Source organism: Symphodus melops, assembly GCF_947650265.1.
Source record: "Symphodus melops genome assembly, chromosome: 15".
In the NCBI taxonomy this organism is placed as follows: Eukaryota; Metazoa; Chordata; class Actinopteri; order Labriformes; family Labridae; genus Symphodus; species Symphodus melops.
In genome coordinates, this window is record NC_136705.1 from 8,463,060 (window position 1) to 8,481,256 (window position 18,197).

General features: G+C 40.3%; 3 protein-coding genes across 6 annotated transcripts in view; 1 reads left to right on the forward strand and 2 right to left on the reverse strand.

The window, feature by feature from the left end:
* The window catches only part of itsn1 (intersectin 1 (SH3 domain protein)), a 48,419-nt gene extending 40,974 nt beyond the window's left edge, over window positions 1-7,445 (reverse strand). For all 3 annotated transcript variants that reach the window (XM_079362621.1, XM_079362620.1, XM_079362619.1), the window contains exon 1: window positions 7,239-7,445. The gene's annotated coding sequence lies outside the window, so the exon portion shown is untranslated. The remainder of the gene's footprint in view (window positions 1-7,238) is intronic.
* Window positions 7,446-8,238: 793 nt separating this feature from the next.
* cryzl1 (crystallin, zeta (quinone reductase)-like 1) lies at window positions 8,239-15,239 on the forward strand. 2 transcript variants are annotated; one of them, XM_079363234.1, is made up of 13 exons: window positions 8,239-8,450; window positions 9,393-9,470; window positions 9,883-9,955; window positions 10,065-10,109; window positions 10,886-10,954; window positions 12,408-12,541; window positions 12,650-12,761; window positions 12,956-12,976; window positions 13,417-13,515; window positions 13,690-13,802; window positions 13,931-14,036; window positions 14,120-14,165; window positions 14,401-15,239. In XM_079363234.1, exons 1-13 carry the CDS (start codon window positions 8,385-8,387, stop codon window positions 14,495-14,497), a joined length of 1,059 nt encoding a protein of 352 aa, XP_079219360.1. In that variant the 5' UTR covers window positions 8,239-8,384; the 3' UTR covers window positions 14,498-15,239. The 2 variants fall into 2 exon arrangements, with proteins under 2 accessions (XP_079219360.1, XP_079219361.1); XM_079363235.1 differs by lacking the exon at window positions 12,956-12,976.
* Window positions 15,240-15,381: 142 nt separating this feature from the next.
* Window positions 15,382-18,191, reverse strand: setd4 (SET domain containing 4). Its single transcript, XM_079363236.1, has 8 exons — window positions 18,175-18,191; window positions 17,967-18,026; window positions 17,645-17,774; window positions 17,344-17,518; window positions 16,967-17,045; window positions 16,567-16,647; window positions 16,313-16,436; window positions 15,382-16,220 (listed from the first exon to the last, which is right to left on the reverse strand). Exons 3-8 carry the CDS (start codon window positions 17,735-17,737, stop codon window positions 16,050-16,052), a joined length of 723 nt encoding a protein of 240 aa, XP_079219362.1. The 5' UTR covers window positions 17,738-17,774; window positions 17,967-18,026; window positions 18,175-18,191; the 3' UTR covers window positions 15,382-16,049.
* Between the last annotated feature and the right edge of the window lie 6 nt (window positions 18,192-18,197).

Below are 18,197 nucleotides of genomic sequence, written 5' to 3' on the forward strand. Positions count from 1 at the left end.
GATGAAACTGACGTCGTCCACTGACAGCGGAGCATGTGTCATCATTGTTTGCGCTGATGGCCTGATGTTCAGCTGATACAGCAGTGCAGCCCGATCCAGAGCAGATAACACAGTTCACACAGCGAATGAGTCTGGAGTTCATTTTCTGCTCTGTCGCCCTGTGACACTCACGATGGGACATTTTTCATTTTTCTCCAGCCCAGTAATGTGACGGTGGAGTCCGTTTGTGTCGATACAATGAAAAAAAATCCACACACCAAAAACTGATTTTTTTTTTTCTTTTTTAAAAAGGGACACAGCAGGTTTCATTTAAATGTTAAAAAAACAGCCTGCAGCAGCAGACTGGTGCTGGCCCACAGGGGACTGGGTCACGTCAGCCATGTTTATGGTTGTCAACAGGACAGCAACACACACACTCATTTATGCAGGGCAGGCTGCCCGAGTACACTCGGCTGCTTCACATTGACTCATTTACACACTCTCTCTCTCGGGAGCTGACCCCAGTGTCGACCACTTTTTCCCTCCACAAAAAAAAAAAAAAAAAAGAGAGAGAGAGACTCCATCTCTAAATTCAGTTTTTTTTTTTTCAGCTAAACAACAGGACTAAGGAACAGGACGTGTTTTGTAATGTCCGACAGACATAACATGTTTTCGTTGCCGTAGCAACACTGGATGTGACGTTGAAGATGACTATATAAAGTAGCGGGGATTGTATCTCAAAAGCTGCCGTCCCTGTTGCTGTGATCAAAAAAACGTCTTTCTTAATTAACAGCTGACAGGTTGACTACGGTCCGTGACGACGGTCAACTCGAGGAGAGTAGCTGAGACAATCAGCCCCATCATTCCCCGCACATCCTCAACGCTATCTTTTGATCGAGAACACCCCGACGGAGGAATTTATTTAACTCGATAATATCGACAATCATTAAAAAAAAACAAAAAAAAAACAGACTCTTGACTTCCTGATGACGCAGATCTTTTCAAACGTGTAAATCTTTGTGATTCAGAACACGATGAGGGATAGGACGATCTGCAGAAGCTCAAACATCATGTTGTCCAAGTTCATTCAGACTCTTAGCTATGTTCATCACACCAAGACTTTCTCTCTGCTGCATCTCTGTGACCAGCAGACCATAATAATAACAATAATAATAATAATAATAATAATAATAATAATAATAATCGGACACACACCGCCAACAGGCCAGAACTTAGGTGATCACTCAGTGTGATCTAAACTAGAAATCTGATTCTTTAAAAAGGGGATTCGGCAGAACGCTAGTCAACCTGAATCACATGCTTTTGTGGAGTTTTTTTTGTTTTTGCTTTGCAGTGTGGGTGGAGTTTATTTAAGGAACACTTCAATTAAATGTTCACTTCTAAGACTTTAGACACCAACATGTTAAAAAGGGCAAAGACGTCCTCAAGTCAAAAAGTTCTCAAATCATCAAAAAGAGAAATGAAAACATGAAACAAGTTCACAGATCATGACGGGAATGTTTTCACTTGGAATATTAACTCATTAGGAAATTGTCCTTGGCCTATAGACGGGTGTACAAGTGGTGTCTTTGTGTGCGTTTCATTATCAGAGCGGGAGGACAAAGTAACCAGCTTAACTAGGTCAGATGAACAAAGCCCACCCAGCAAACACACACGCACGCGCACACACACACTTTCATGGTTGCCAGTGAGAAAACACTGAAGCAGCTCAAAGACTACAGTCGATGTTTCACGTCACTCGTACAGACCTTAGATCATCAAATAACAGAAAGATGTACGCTCGCCCTTCTTTCTTTTATTTTCACAGGCGGCGTATTCAAAGACAGAGGCGTGCACGCCAACATGACAAACACCGTCTGCACTGGATAATGTTCACTGACGATATGATCTGACCTCTGACCACACCACAGAGACGAGGCGAGCGTTGTCCCCTGAAAGTCCACCGTGTTAGAGGAGAGGAGCCGGTTTGTTCCCCCTGCCTGGACACATCGCTGTGTCAGTGCGTCTACATGCAGCGGAGCAAGGAGCGACGTTAACGGCAGGCCGCTTACTCGAAGGAGTCTTTCTGTTCACTTTAGATCCACCTGTTCGGATAGGAGAAATATCTGTCTTGGTATAGCAGAGTTATTTGAAGAAGGTCACCTGCTCTCTAAAACTAAAACAAGCACATCCACTACTCAAAGTGGTTTGAACATTGATGGAAGTCGTTGGACTTTGACAATCGGTGGGTCTCCAATGCTCTTTAGCGAGTTGTTGCGAACATAAGACCAACTTCTGTCTTTAATGGTTTTAGATCCAGATGTTGATTAATTTAAATCAACCACCGTTGACGTAATATCAATATGGTTAAAAATGACTGACAGAATGAAACCCCAATATAATAGTTGACTGTCAGCACTTATGAAGTACGGTCAACACTTGAAGCTCAACATTGAGACTCATGCAGGCTGATTTAGGAATATGGAGCTGAGCTTGAAAAAGAAAGGGAACACAAAGAAAAGTACTGAACAAATGTTAGTGGACCGACACAAGTCTCAATCTGCTGACGCCTTTTAAGTAACCCCCTCCCCCCAAAAACAAAACAAAAATAAAATTCCAACCAAGCCATTCAAGGCCGATCTTCTGCTTTGGATTGCTGCTTGTAGTCTTCAGCAAAATGAAGAACATTAAGCAGAGACGACAGTCTTATCCTCAGGTGAAGATTACATAATGCAGAACTGGACCACTGCCCGTCATGTCGCTCAGTCTGCCAAGTCTTGTGACATCATGTCAGATTGCCAAAAGTCGCTGCTCGAGAATCAAACGTGCCATTTGATTCCATCTTGAATTTCCCTCGGGATCAATCTATCTATCCATCTATCATTTGTTGACCAGACAGTGAAGAGAAATACCTCCGACCGACCAGAGGAAAGAAAAAATAAAAACACCTAACACTGAATTTTTATCACCAGTTATGGTAGAAAGTATTCTTGTGACATGTTTTTGAAGACACGTTGGGAATGTGCGTCTCAGACGGGTCAGTTAGTGCAGTTTACAACATCTGAACTGACAGAAGCTGGAAGAAGAGAAGTTGAGACTGGTTTGTTGTTGCCACCTCTCTGTGCACATGCCTTTTTGCTGGTGGGATTAGTGGGTATAATTGGAGCACTGGGATGTATCATCTGGAGTGCTGGTCTGCTGTCTGGGCTGGTGGCAGATGCCAGTTTAAGCCCCTCACACACAAACACAGTCGGAGGGGCAGCTTCAGAACATGTCACAGATTAGGGTTCAGAGTCTCCTCCCTCGACCTCTCGTTGTAATGCTGACCCCCTCCGACAGCACCCTTCCCACATGGATCAACAACTGCACTATGTCTGGATTCACTTTACTGCCACTTCCAACAAACTGGATGTTAAGCGGTGCCCTGTTCGATGAGAATGAAGAGCAAAAGACGGGTTGAAAGAATGCAGAATTACACCACGATCTAAAATGTCACAAAAGTGAACAACTTTAAAAATGGTCGTTCTTTGAGCGGGGAAGAGATGGACAGTTTGTGATACAATCTCAGAAACAAACATTTTTTTACTGACTCAGCAAAGCGAATATACCCTAAAAAGAAGATACAATCATCCTGAGAAACGGAAGAAGAATCAATGAATTTAACGCCAAAAATGTATTGGGAATAATCATGTAACCATTTCATAATACACTGGTTTATATACTAACTTAAGCTGGATGTTGTTGGAATAAATAAAAGTCACGGGTCAAATGATGTTTCTTTCAAAATTCTTGTGGTCATTTTAATTAGAGCCCGACCAATTTATCTGCCAGCCAATAATATCAGAGGATAATATTACACTTCTAATGTGACCTCCCTGCACATCAAAATCACAATAGCCATGTTGTATTATAGTAATGAGAAACGGTTGGATGGATCCTGACATGCACTGATCCTAAATGAAATAAAAGACAAGTAATCTAATGTGTGAAGTGTCTTCAATGGATTTTTTTTTTTTAAATCTAAGGTTTAACTGATCATTTAATCAGCCTCGTTTTAAGACCATGTACTTGGCTGCATGTTGTTGCATGGTTTAAAGAAAAGATTATGATGGTGTTAATAACTGCAGTCTCTTCCCATCAGCATTCCCACCCTTTAAATACACCCACACAACACAAATGTGCATTGAACACACACACGTGCACACACGTGCGCACACACACACACACACACACACACACACACGTGCGCACACACACACACACACACACACACACACACACACACACACACACACACACACACACACACACACACACACACACACACACACACACACACACACACACACACACACACACACACACACACACACACACACACACACACACACACACAGCTTCTGCCACAAAGGCACCTCGACATGCGTTCTCACTCACAGGCTCCAAGCACACCCTGTGACACTGACCCTAAGCTCTGCTTCCCTCTCTCAATATCCAAACGCATTCTTATCACACTGATGTCAAAGGGTGAGGCCTGAGAGCTGACAGGACACCCACTCAACCAGCACGCACGGACAGCAGCTCACACACAAACTACTGCACTCTCTTCATCAGCTCCTCCTCCAAATCCAAACCATCCCTCTGGAACAAAATGCTAACAAGGCTAGCTAAGTCAAGCACTTACTGCGAGCAAACCAAGCTTTGAACTGGCACACAGATATGCATGTATGTATGTATGCATGTATGTATACGATTCAAATGAAACAAACAAAAATGATCAGGAGTTAAAAATGATCAGTGTGTTGTCCCCTCTAAAGAGGCACAGGCTCCTACGCTGTAGTTTTAATGCTGTATTATCATTATTATTATTATTATTATTATTATCATTATGTTGTCTCTGTACACATGTAATATACTCAAGGACAAAAAGAGACCAGTAGTTTACTGTAGCAACAAAAGAGAAGAAAAAGCTAAATGCTCAGCAAACACACAGGGCAGGCTGCCCAGGTGACACAGCAGTACAACATCAACTGCAATATCTTCATCTCCTGCTGGTGTCAATTCTGTGACTCGAATCAGCTACACATGGAGCAGGTAAGAGGAGCTCAAAGAGGAGTCAAGGACACAAAACATACTGCGATGTCAGAAAGGGAACTGTGAAGCACTTTTCATCTCACAGACTTTTCATTGTGTCTAACCATACATAACTGTCTCTTAAGTAAGGAAGTGGATCCCTGCTTCACACCCAGCTTTAAGGGCTTTCAGTAACTAAATGATATCTGATGATTATTTTCTTTAACTGTCAAACATGCCAACAGTATGCTGTGAAGATATCACTCATGGCGTATTCGGAGATCAATCTGTGTTTAACTTATTCAATCTGTTGTTCTGCTTTGTGTTCTTGAACAAGTTGAGTCTTCAGGGAAAAGACAACAAACTATTCATCCTTGAACCAATAAACGAGTAATGAGCAAACAAAGACGTTGTCTTCTTATTGAGAGTTCATCTACTGCTTTGCTAAGAGTGAGCTAAGAACAGAGAAACATCAGGCTATAAACTTTTAGAAAAACAAATTATCTTCAGTCAAGAAGTCAAAAGCTGTTGAATATAGTTCATCCATTTGTAAATGTCTCCAGGTGGACTGGGAGCTAGAAAAAGAAAACGGACTCAAGTGTTAACAGGATTTCAGAAAGACTTCCGTTTTTGCCTACGGTTACAGAAAGTGGTCTGACACATAAACATGGCAGTAAATGCACGTTTACAGTAAGAGAAATAGCACGCCAAAATTTAAAACAAATAAAGAAATACGGGGACATTTGAAAGTGTCTTGTCTTGTCTGACCCACAACCGCCAAAAGACATTCAACTGGAACTTGGAACTGGGAAAAACAATCAATATTAACATCCACTTCTCCTATCATAAAACATGTTAAACTCTTGCTTAATTAAACACTGACTGATTACATTCATTAATTTGCCACCCAATAACTGACGATTTCACAAATTAATTGCTGCAGCTCTCATCTAGATCGTTGGTTCCCGGGGGGGCACCTGAGATCTCAGGGGGGCTGGGTTTCTACTCGTTTCAAAATGTAATTTGCACATATTGAATAAAATCATGTGAAAACATTACTAGGTACTGTAAACAGAAGTTATTTGCCATGAACAAGTGTATACACATATCCTTTTAGGATTTTAAAATTATGTTGATTTTAAAAGATGTGGATCATCACTCCTGCGGGTCATAGGAGGGCTCAGCTTTTCTTGGATCCTATAAGGGTGGGCAAGTGGGGGGTGGGAAAGGTTTGAAACCACTTTAGATAACCTTTTTTTTAAGAAACCCAGCAGATGTCCAAACAAACTCAGTTGGATGTAGGTGTAACATCTGAACGAGATTCTCTCAAGTTCAAGGTGTTTTTAAAAGAATACTGAATAAGTGGATCAATGTGTGTGCTTACTTCAAGAATTGTTTGGATTTTGACAAAATGTTTTGCAGCATCCGTGAGAACTGGCTCTTACTGACAGGGCCTGGCAGGTTTGACCACACAAGATGATAAAGTCACACATCCCTTTCAGACAAGCCCATGTGCCCTCTGCTCTGGAGAGGGCGATTACAGCAACAGGAAAGGTCTGTTTGTCAATTCAGCATCACTTCCTGCAATATTTCAATGGACTTGCCTATGAGTTGCTCAACAACTCCGTGCGCTGTTCGGTTTCAAGTAGATGACGCTCTTGAATTTTGTTTTGACTTTCCAGGTTAGCAAGGTGAGCAGCTGTGACTAACATCAGGATTCATGAAAGCTAACCGGGAACAACCTCCAAACCCGAAAATCGCTCTCTGCCATAACACTTTCATCACTCATCATATTCTTCTCTGTCAAGCTGGACACCAGCCTAGGCAAGGTTAACCATAAGCGACAGTAGACAGTGTTAACGTCGGGTCACAGGCAGGCAGGGCAAATGCAGTGATTTAACATTAGCATACTGGCTAACTGATGCCAGACGCTGGATTTCATCTTCACCCTGTATCAATCCCCCCCACCCGCCCCGGGCTTGGTATACAGGCCACATCCCAGGCAGGCTAAAATAATACAAAGAGGCAGACGCTAGCAAGCTTCATGTGTTCATGATGACCAGCAAGCCGCGTTAATGTATATATTTATATATATCAAAGCAGTTAGCAGGCAGGCTAGCCAATGAGAAGCTAACGTCAGCCCGCTCACATTCTTTCACACCACCACTACTACACTCTGCCCTTACCTCATAGTTCAGTTTCCATCATGAAATGCGGGACATGGTAGCTCGTTGTGTGTTTATATCAGCATTCAGTGTGGTGTATACTCCCAAAGGGTGTTGTTTAATCACCGAAGCCCTTTCCGGCGATTCTCCCGTGGTTCCGAAATCCCGACCGACTGAGGGACAGCTGGAAAATGGGGTAACGCTACCGAGCCATCGCGAGATGTCGACGTATTTTATATGACATCTTCAAAACCTCGCGAGACCGCACCGCCCGTGAGCTTGCGAGGACGACGGGGACGCTGTGTGAGTTTAAAGGATTAGATGCGCTTCCACCGGCTGCTGTTTATTAGATTGTTTTTGGAATATGTATTCAAAAAGAACTGAGCTATTAACATGATTAACATGCCATTATATACGACTTTATTTAAGCCAGAAGAGTATTTTATTTCGGTAAAAAGGAAAACGGAGAATTCACAGTTTTGTAATTAAGATAACGACCTGCAAACAAAATAGAACACTAGTCAAAATATACATTTCCATAAAAGTAAACATGAATTTTAACCCCATTAAAATGTATAAGAAGTGTTATTATATTTTGGAAAAACATGTACAAAAAATACATTTCAAATATTACATTTGTTTTTCAATTTACGCAACAACAACAACAAAAAATACATCTATAAGACTGCACAATTTGAAGGACCTCTTTTAAGTATATAACCTTATTCCCTATTTTCACAAAGGTGTTGCTCCCAGGATTGCAAACAAAGCTAAGTAGATGCAGGGTAATTTTCTGAGAATTGGGGATATGTTTGGGGATGTATCTGTTATTATAATTAGTGACTGCTCTACATATACACGTTGTACTTGTCTGTTTGTTTAAGGAGGGTTAATTTTTCTTGTCTGTAGTTGGCTAATGACTGATTGCCTACACACCAAACTGATAACAAGTAACGACTGCTTACTTTTTAGTAGTGCCTTTAGTCCTTTAGGGGGCAGTGTTGTAATACCTCAAATAGCACAATATACATATCAAAACAGCGAAGAAGTAGAGATCAGCTGACTTGAAGTAGTAGGGGAAGTAAATACTGGACATATAAATTGAATTACTGTACAGTGTAAACTCAACATTTTGCGATATTTAAGATACTGTATATCAAATAGATAATGAAAGGTTTGTACTGCCGAGCTAGTGTTAGTGCTGCTGAGCCCGAGTTCGTGATCCAGGAGACGGTGAGTGTATGGTTTGTGTTTTTGGGGTCTTTGTGCAGGTAAAGGTTAATTCTGTTCTACCTGACTGTAGTCTGCTAGCAGAAGCCGAGATAAAAAGATTGAAAGGCAAACTGATCTGCATGCATGAAACTGTGGCTCCATCTGCAGACATCTTTGTACGGATGCAGAAAATTGTCCAGCATCTTGACTCATTCATTTTTAAAACATTTGTCTTACACATACAAACACATTTTGTTATGGCGGTCCAAATGTGCACAAAACAATCTGTATTCCTCTATGAGGTTTTATTGTACTCTCTTTCGTCTGTGCCTCGAAGACTTGTCATTCTTTTGTGTTGTTACACTGTTGTTGCCCTTGTCTTTTTGTTGTGTTACACTGTGTTGTTCCACTGTTGTTACCCTTGTCTTTTTGTTGTGTGTTACACTGTGTTGTTCCACTGTTGTCGGACAGCAAATGTCCTGATCACCCCGATTTTTTTAAGTTGATATTGAGATCATGTGTATTAAACATCAACCTTGGATCTGCCTGTTCCTTATTTCTTTTGGGATCATTTTATCCAACGAAGAAGAACGAGCAGAACAACAGACAAAATAAAAGCAAAGAACAGTGTCTTTTGTCAACCTCTTGTTGAACTGTTGACCTCAAACTGGGTTCTTTAAGGTATTAATTAATACGTTAAGATGTATTTTAATTTCTTAATCTGCATTTGTTTCCAGTTTATTCTTAAACATACATGTTGCTGCAATAAGAGGCAAAACGTCAATAAAAAGACAACATACCCGTGTTCAATAACTGTGAAAGCTTGAATTTGATCAAATGAACACCACTTCAAGTTTTGAGCTGTATGAGTAGGTCCCTGGAGTATTTGTTTTTAATCATGTTTTTTTTTTTTTTTAAATGGTGATGTTGTTCTCACAGTGCTGTTGAATTGTTCCTTTCTAGAATCTTCCGGACACCTTAGGCAGTCATCAGGTGCGAGTTCAGGTGAAAGCATGTGGACTCAGCCGTCTGGATCTTAAGGTATTGAAACTGATGTTGCTTTTAAAATTGATGTCAATCAATCAAGTCATGTACAGGATCCAAGGAGTGCCCTCTGGATCAATTTATGTATTCATTATAATGTAACTATTTTACTTTTTAACTACAAATTAACTATTAGAACAAGAAAGTAAGCACAGGTGATTATGTAGAATTGATGTTCACACAAAGGATAAGAAATGCCATCAAACCAGTAAAACTGCGGCAGAAAACACATACACTTATTTAATAATAATAATATTATGTGATGATATATCATATAATCATAATAGCTTTGAAAAGTAGCATTAGATCAAATTCAAAAGAAAATAAAAAAAATTAAAGTGTGGCAATTCAACTCAACTCCTTGTGTGACTGCAGTGTTCACTGACGTCTCCTCTATCTTACACTGCAGCTTCTTGACGACATGGGGATGCTCCGCGATTTCATCCCTGTTGGCAGAGAGATTGCTGGGGTCGTTCATCAAGGTCAGAAACACTGTTTTCAGTGGTTAAATGTTGAATCATATTAAAGCGGATTGAGAGCCAGTTCTGATTAATTTCTTTTAACACAAGTCTTGATTGTTCTTCTGTTCAGTTGGCGACAAAGTCTCTTTCTTCCAGACTGATGATGAGGTCATAGGTGGGTTTTTTTTTTTTTTTAATTTTAATGGGTGTATTGAATCAAATGCTCTTTTTTTCTATCAGAACTTGTCCGGAAAGAATAAAAGGAAAAACAAAGTTCCAAACAATAAGCTCACAAGAGACACAATGTGTTGAGGTTGGATGTGAATAATTATATACATTGATGTCGTTCAAGCCAAATGTCCTCAATTCAATAAAGTGCTCCCCTTTGTCTCCTAAAGCTCACACACATGTAAATTAAATGAAGAGAAATATGTCACATTATTGCACACTGTGTAATCAAATAGAACCCATACAAGCTGTTACCACATGTTTTTTTTTTTTTTTTTTTTAAATGCTTGTGTAACCACACATCACAACGTTGACATTATTCACATCACAGTTTGTATTACTATGTGATGTTTTAATTGTGACCGAGGGACTACAGATGTAAGCTAGCTCTAAGCTAAATCTGGTGCAATACATTTTTTTTTCTTTTTTTTTTTCATTTATTTATTTATTTGAACAGGGGCAGTGTACAATATACATTAACCTCAGAAAGGAGAGATGCATTGTACCAGGTTGTAGCACTTGTGCTAATTTCCACCTGCAGTCCCTGGGCAGGCTGTTGTTAACATACAAAGTATGTACACTACAAAGCAAATTCACAATCAAATGGCCACATTTATGTTTAATATTGTACGTGGTCCCTTTACAAATAAAGTTGAAGATAAATAATGCATGATGCACTGTGTATGTTCAGAGGACTGTCTCACATTAACTTCTCCTTTTCAGGGATTCTGCCTCTAGACTCTCCCTGCTCTGGACTCTGTGATACCATTGACATCGATGAACACTTATTAGGTAAGTTACTGTAAACCCACACACACACACACCTCAGTCAGCCTGCATGTATTATGGTTTGCAGGTGAATCCATTTCCCCACTTCTGTCTTGATCCCTTTGATTTTACATCATCCTGCTGCACTCTAAGTGACAAGTCAGCCCACGGGAAAGGAAAACTGACAACTCAAAGATCAAACTGCTTCTCCACTCTGCTCTAAATGCCAGCCGACGCAGCAGGTCGCTGAACTTGCTGTTCTTTTCTCTGCCTTTCTTAACTGATATACTTCAAAACCTGAAAATAAAAAGAGTTGCTGGCACTTTGGAAGCAGCAGGATAATGTTACAGCACCTAATCTTTCCCCTGCAGTTTCTCTCTGACTTATTTTGTAACCCTTACAAAAAGCGAAAGATAGAACTTGACGTGAATTTGCCGTCTTTGTAGATGGATGTTAACAGAATGAAGCAGCGCACAGTTCACCCCTTTAAATTTATTTATTTTTTAAATCGTATTACTCTGAATTTATCTAGTTTCAATGAGCTCTCTCATGAAATCAAGTCAACTCTATTTCTATATAGCACATTTATAACAGCCAAGGCGGACCCAAGTGCTGTCCAGTAAGTTTAGCAATCTGTAATTACTAAAATTACTTTCAAACATCATAAAGAAACATAAAAGCACATTTACCCTTTACAATAGTAAAAGATCTAGTGGACACTGCTGTTGGGATTAAAAACTCAACTAGAGGTAAAAGCCAAGGAAAATAAATGGGTTTTTAAAAATGACTTAAACCGTTCAGAGTTGTGGCAGCAGATCTTATATTAAAAGGTAGTTTATTCCAAAGTGTCGGCGGCAAACAGAAAAGGCTTGATCACCTCGAGATGTAAGCCTAGTTTAGGACAAGTCCAGGAGCAGCTGGTGGGAGGAACCTTAGTGCTCTGGATGGAGCATGAACACTTAGGTGGTGAGGTGCTGAGCCAATTTAGTGATTTAAAAGCCAGAAGTAACATTTTAAAATCCACCGTGTAGCTAACAGGAAGCCAGTGGAGAGAACAGAGCACAGGGGTTATGTGCTCCCTTTTTGGATGGATGACTGGTCCAAGCCCACATATAGTGAGTGGCAGTAGTCCAGGCGAGATGTTATGAATGCATGTACTACTGTTTCTAGGTCATTTGCGGGGAGGTATGATTTTGGCTATAAGTCTGAGTTGGTAAAAAAAAACTAGATCTGTTGAATTAAAAACATGATCAAGACTCTTTTCAGATGTTTTCATACAAACAGCAAGAGGACCAAACGTTTCTGCCACAGCAGGTTCTCCAAACACAATGACCCTCTGTCTTATTTAGATTTAGTTTGAGGAAGTTTAGGGACATCCAGGTGTCCAATGTCTTATACGGCTTTAAACCTTTGCAAACACATCCGGTAAACATTACAGGTGTATGTATTTCTGTATTTTTGCGTTTCTGTCCTGCAGTCCAGAAACCAGAGAAGCTCAGCTCGGTGTGTGTAGCAGGAGCTCTGCGTGACGGCCTCTGTGCTTACACTGCTCTTCACACGCATGCTCACATGGCAGCTGGACACACACTCCTGGTCCTGGACGGAGCCAGTGTACGTACAAACCATAAGATTTCTTTAAATTTCTACTTGAAGTGAAAGTATCGATTAAATAGTGTTTCGGCTGCGTTTTTTTAACGTGCGTAATGTTCCCCTCTCCAGTCTTTTGGCCTCATGTGCGTCCAGCTGGCTTCTTACCACGGAGTGAAGGTTCTGACAACATCACACACGCCACAAACACACACGTTCCTGGAGCAGCTTCGGCCAAGCGTAGGTACGTAAAACCCCTAACAGCAGCTGGATTATAAAGTTTCTAACCTAATCTTCAACTGAGTGTCTGCTGCCGAATGTTTCAGAATTCCCTTTTTCTTACCAAATCACGGCAAGCAAGTTCGGAATATTTTGTGCGCTTTGGCTCTTCTTCACCTCTTTGCCTTTCTGTCTTCCTTCCGCCACGCTTTCCCTCAGGTGTTCAGGACCCTTTGGTCGGTGAGATTCCTTCCTTTCTATCTTTCTAAATGACTTGCATGCTTACTCCTCTTCTGCTCTACTCATCCCTACGGTTGGATCATTCTCCATGAAGGATATGTTTTTAGCTTGTTGTTTCTTTTGTCCCTCCCTGCAGCCAGGATCATTCTGACGTACGAAAAAAACACTGGTCTAATATTCATTTAAACGTTTAGTCCCAGAGTACTTATTAAGTTATCAACCTAAGTAAAAAGAATAAATAAATCTGCTGCTATCATGTGGATAGAAATAGAACATGCAACAGCTCACACGTCAACAAGCTTCTCGTGTGAGGCAGATAAAAGTGTGTCGTTAAAGAGGTGTCGAGGCTCTTATTGTTTTTGCAGATTCATCAGTTTGGGTTACTTATTTTAAACCTGATGGGCTCCTTTTTAACATGTGCTGTGTCTTTATGTGTTAAGCTAAGGTGATTCCAGTGTATAAGGACTCATCAGACCTGCTGTCAGTGGTTTTGGAGGAGACAGGAGGACTTGGAGTGGATATAATAGTCGATTCAGGAGGTAAACACTTAAATCTCTGTCTGTCGGCTCATTTATAACGCTGGACTTTTAAGTCTTCATAATGTGTCAGCATGCACCCAGGTGTATGAAACAAACTGCAGATAAGGTCACTACGAGTGCTCGGTGAAGCTGTCTTCATAACGTGAAACATTTCACTCACTTGTTTGTCGGTAGTGCGTCTCCAAGACGAGTGTTCGGAGGAGATGAAGCTCCTCCCACACAAGCATGACATCATCAGTTTGCTGGGAGTCGGGGGGCACTGGGTCACGTCCCACAAAGACCTGCAGGTGAGTCCGTGTCAGAGATCAAAGATGGATGACATAATTTAAATAGAATGAAGCGAATAAAGACCTGTCTGTATGTCTTCATTGGAAGCTTCAGCAGTTTGGTTTTTCTTTTGCACTTCTCTTCACAGTTGGATCCTCCAGATTGCAGACTACTGCACTTAAAATCTGCTTCCGTGACTTTCCTTAACTCGGAAGTCTGGACGACGTCATCAGCTCAACAAGGGCGATATCTCCGTATCCTTTACTCACAGTGTTTCATCTTGAACATATGTACACACACACACACACACACTTGCTCCTTGACAGGTTCGTGTCAGATATTCTGAAGGACATTGTGGAGAAGATGTCAACTGGAGTACTCAGGTAACTCAAGCACGTCAAACAACACTCATTGTTTATTCATTGTTTGGTACTGGATAGGAAATAGTTGATTTGAATTTCCCTGAAGAATATTTATAGTAACGCATGTATAGAGGAAATTTAGTAAAAAAAAAAGTGAATTCAGTATTTCTCATGAACAACATTTTGTAACATGCACTCCGTGTCATATAAGTGAATTGACAGAATCTTGTTTGTTTTCAATGATCTTTCCCTCCAGACCTCAGCCTGAGGAGGCGGTGCCTCTGTATGAAGCCACGGTTTCCATGGAGACCGTTCAGCGTCAGCAAAAGAAAAAGGCTGTTGTTCAACTCTGACCAAAAAAAACAACAGATATTTATAGACAAAGTAACAAACACAGAATGTCCATGTTTCTGCTCATCGATCGTTTGAGAGAGCTTAAAGCTCTTCAGCATGAATCACATGGAGCTCAGACCAACACCATCATCAACCTGAAGCCCTTCTGGGTTTAACACTGAGAAACACACGTGCGTTAACAGTAGTGATCAGAGTCTTACACGTATTTGACTGGCTCCGCTTCGTGCCTCGTGTATGTAAATTGTCTTTGTTATAACTGTAAACAAGCAAAAGTTTAACCAGATTCTGACACCTTTTTGTGTGAAAAAGATGAAGACACAGGCGCTCTCCTTTTTTTTGTCAGATGTCTTTTTTTATTGTGAGGTTGTAAAAACATGGACTGTTCCAAGAAAAACAAAAAAACAAGCAGAGTAACAAAGCACACATACTTGGCACAAGCATTGTTCTCCTGCTTGTAAGCCTCCACTCACAGGGACGATATACAGAACAGATTAACATCAACATTAACTGCACTGACTTAGCTTTTTTAGTCGGCTTTTCATCTGAAGTCCTTTCGCTTTCTGTTGTGAGTCAAACAACAAGTCGACAACCCATCTAAGCCTCCTTTGTGTCATTAAAGGGACCTTGACCTTGTGACCTCTGTGTTATAAAATGCTGTTTTGTAAGTCATTCCCATTACAGTACTGACAAAAAACATTGAAGAAGTTGTATAATTAATGTTAGACAATTCATCAAAAATGACACAGTAACTTTTCTTAAAGACTGTTGTCGTCCTTTTAACAAAAAGAACGTTTAAAACATCTCTCAACATGAGAGGTTAGACAAGGTACACTTTTAAGGTTATTACATTGAGATGAACAGTACATGTCCAAAATACAGTTGTGCAGCACGCAGGAGGGTGGGTGTTGTCTGAAGAGTGTTTTCAACCGAGAACAAAAACAATTGATTTAAAAGAAAGAAAGAGTCTGTTGAACCTGTATAATGACCAATATTCTTTCAATAAAGAAAACTGAATCAATAAAGGGCCGGTGTGTATTTGTTCTGAAATCAGGTGGGGATAATGTTATTTATTTTGTCACATTTAATTTTCTTCTGAGATGACCATTTTATATAACTTTTTTAAAGAGTATTTGAATGAAACATTTTGTGTTGATACCTCTCTGGTCTTTTTTTTTTTTACATTCTTACATGAATCAAGAATGGTTAAAAAAAGAGTTAGTTCATAGTAATTTCAGAGCCCCGTGTCTTTGACCTTTACTTATCTCCACAGTGAAGGGTGCTCCTCGTCGCCATAATAACAGGGCAGCACTTATTTAATAATAATAATAATAATAATAATAATAATACATTTTATTTGAGGCTGGCTTTCAAAAAACCCAAGGACACCTTACATGTAAGGTTTAAAAAGACATTATTTGGCGATGCAAACCTGCCTTTTTTTTTTTTTTGCCAAACTCTCTACAAGCTGAAGAGACAAATGGAGACCATCCAGCTCCACATATTCAGCCAATAACCTTGTTCCATCTAGCAATTGGGACGCCAAACCGCCAATCAGATGTCAACATCAGGTTGACACGGTGACAATCTGTCTGGTTGTCTTTGCGTACCTTTGAGTGCCTTGAGACAGCTTCCCAGGATGCACCTTTCCTCCTGTCGCAGAGCCTGGACCACGTCCAGCTGCTCCCTGGTTGACTGGTCACACTGCTGGAGGAGGAAGGAGATCTGAACGCACAGGAAAAAGAAGAAGAGAAATCAGACCATGTGCTGCATCACTGAAAAAGTGAGTGTGTGTGTGTGTGTGCAGATACACACACCTTGTCCACAGCCTTGTGTGTGTCTTGTAGCAGTCTGTTACAGAGAGTTTTAGCAGTCTGGACGCTCCACTGTTCTCTGTCTTCACATACCGCCTGACCGAGCAACACTGCCCTCCACTGGTTACTACGGAAACAAACATGCTCAGTTCAAGACACACAGGGAGATTTAAAAATAGGAGAAGCTTTAGAGCTTTACTTTTTAAGCACATGTACACATTGATGTGTTGTGTTTGCATGTGTAGGTGTCGCCTCACTAGAGGGTTTGAGGCAGGGACAAGAGCCTGAGAGCCGTCATCAGTCTCCAACTGGGCCCTTCACAGGACACGGTGAGATTACTGACAGGGAGAGAGAGAGAGAGAGAAACAAGAATCATAATGTGGAGATTTTGCATTAAAATGTAAAATTCATTTATGTTAATAAATGGACACAATCCAGCTATGAGGACAAAAGGACTGAAGACAAAGCGAAACCGCTCAGACTCCAGAAAAGACAGACAACAATTCAGTTCTACAGATGTTCCTTAACACTCCTTAACAACAGTCCACTTTAACACTGTTGTAAAAATATTATCAAGAACAGAAAGAACCAGTGATGAAAGACAAATAGTGAAACACGTGACAAGAACATGGACTGTAAACAAATGTTGAGTCTCACTGAAGGAAACTGTTTTCTCTGAGGAATCTGATCTTCTGATCCAAACTCCTGTCGCCTTTTAAAACCTCACAGAGGAGACCTGCGGTAAAACAAAGACACCAAGGTAACTCCAATTAACACTGTAACAACATTCATTTTAAGCTTTCCTATGTACATATATATATATATATATATATATATATATATATATATATATATATATATTTATTTTATTTATTTTTTTGCATTTGACTGTAAAATCAAAATCACAATAATTTCAAAAATTCAAATAAAATGTTCATTAAGCACGATTACTTTTTGAACAGCCTCATGAAAGACAACTACTTTAATGAATGAATGTGATAAAACATATTTTCCAGTTTCTTGCCAAAGTTCACCTGTGTCCACATAGACCACACTGTGCGGGTTTCCTGAGGCAACAAATCCATACTCCAGCATTAGGCGCTGGTTATCATGGGAGCCATAGTTAATGAAGGCCTGCTTATACTGACATGTCCCAGACACGCTCCTGATTTCATAACAACATGTCGCCTCATTGAAACTGGCTCGAACCTGCAGACAGAAAAAACACATCGAGAAAGTTTTTCCGACTGTTCAATCAGGAACATGGAATCAGTTCCCATATCTCCTTTGTGCTTTAACGTTTAATGTTAATGTTGCATTATGTGTTGATCTTACCTGAACATCAGGGCGGTGGTTCAGCAGGTCCAGAAAAGGAGCTAAAGCATAAACATCGTGTCCAGAGAGGAATGGGTTCGACGGGTGGGACATGAAAACGGAGCGTGTGTTGACACTGCACCACGCCCACCTGAAGAAAAGAGGAAGAATAGTTAAGAGAAACTGACAGAGAAAGTTCTTTAGTATCTTTACCAAAAATATCTTTTAATGCAAAGTTTAATTCAGAGTGTGTAATTCCGATTTTATAATAATTTTAATTTTAAACTTTTAAATGATGGGCCACCTATCAAAACGATGATATAAAACTTCGGAGGGTGTGTACCTCAATGCTTCATAAGTCAGCACCTCCTCAACGGGCTGACTCAGGATTGGCTGCAGGGATCTGAACGAGAAACAAACGACGTGCATGTAGAGTTCATTAATTGAAGAAATACATAAATGAATCATATTATTCTGTGTGTCACAAACTCTTCAGGTGAACTCATCTGCACACAACCTAACATAAAACCCAAGCGTGTTGAGTAACATACTGAAAAAAGTCTCCATGTAAGGC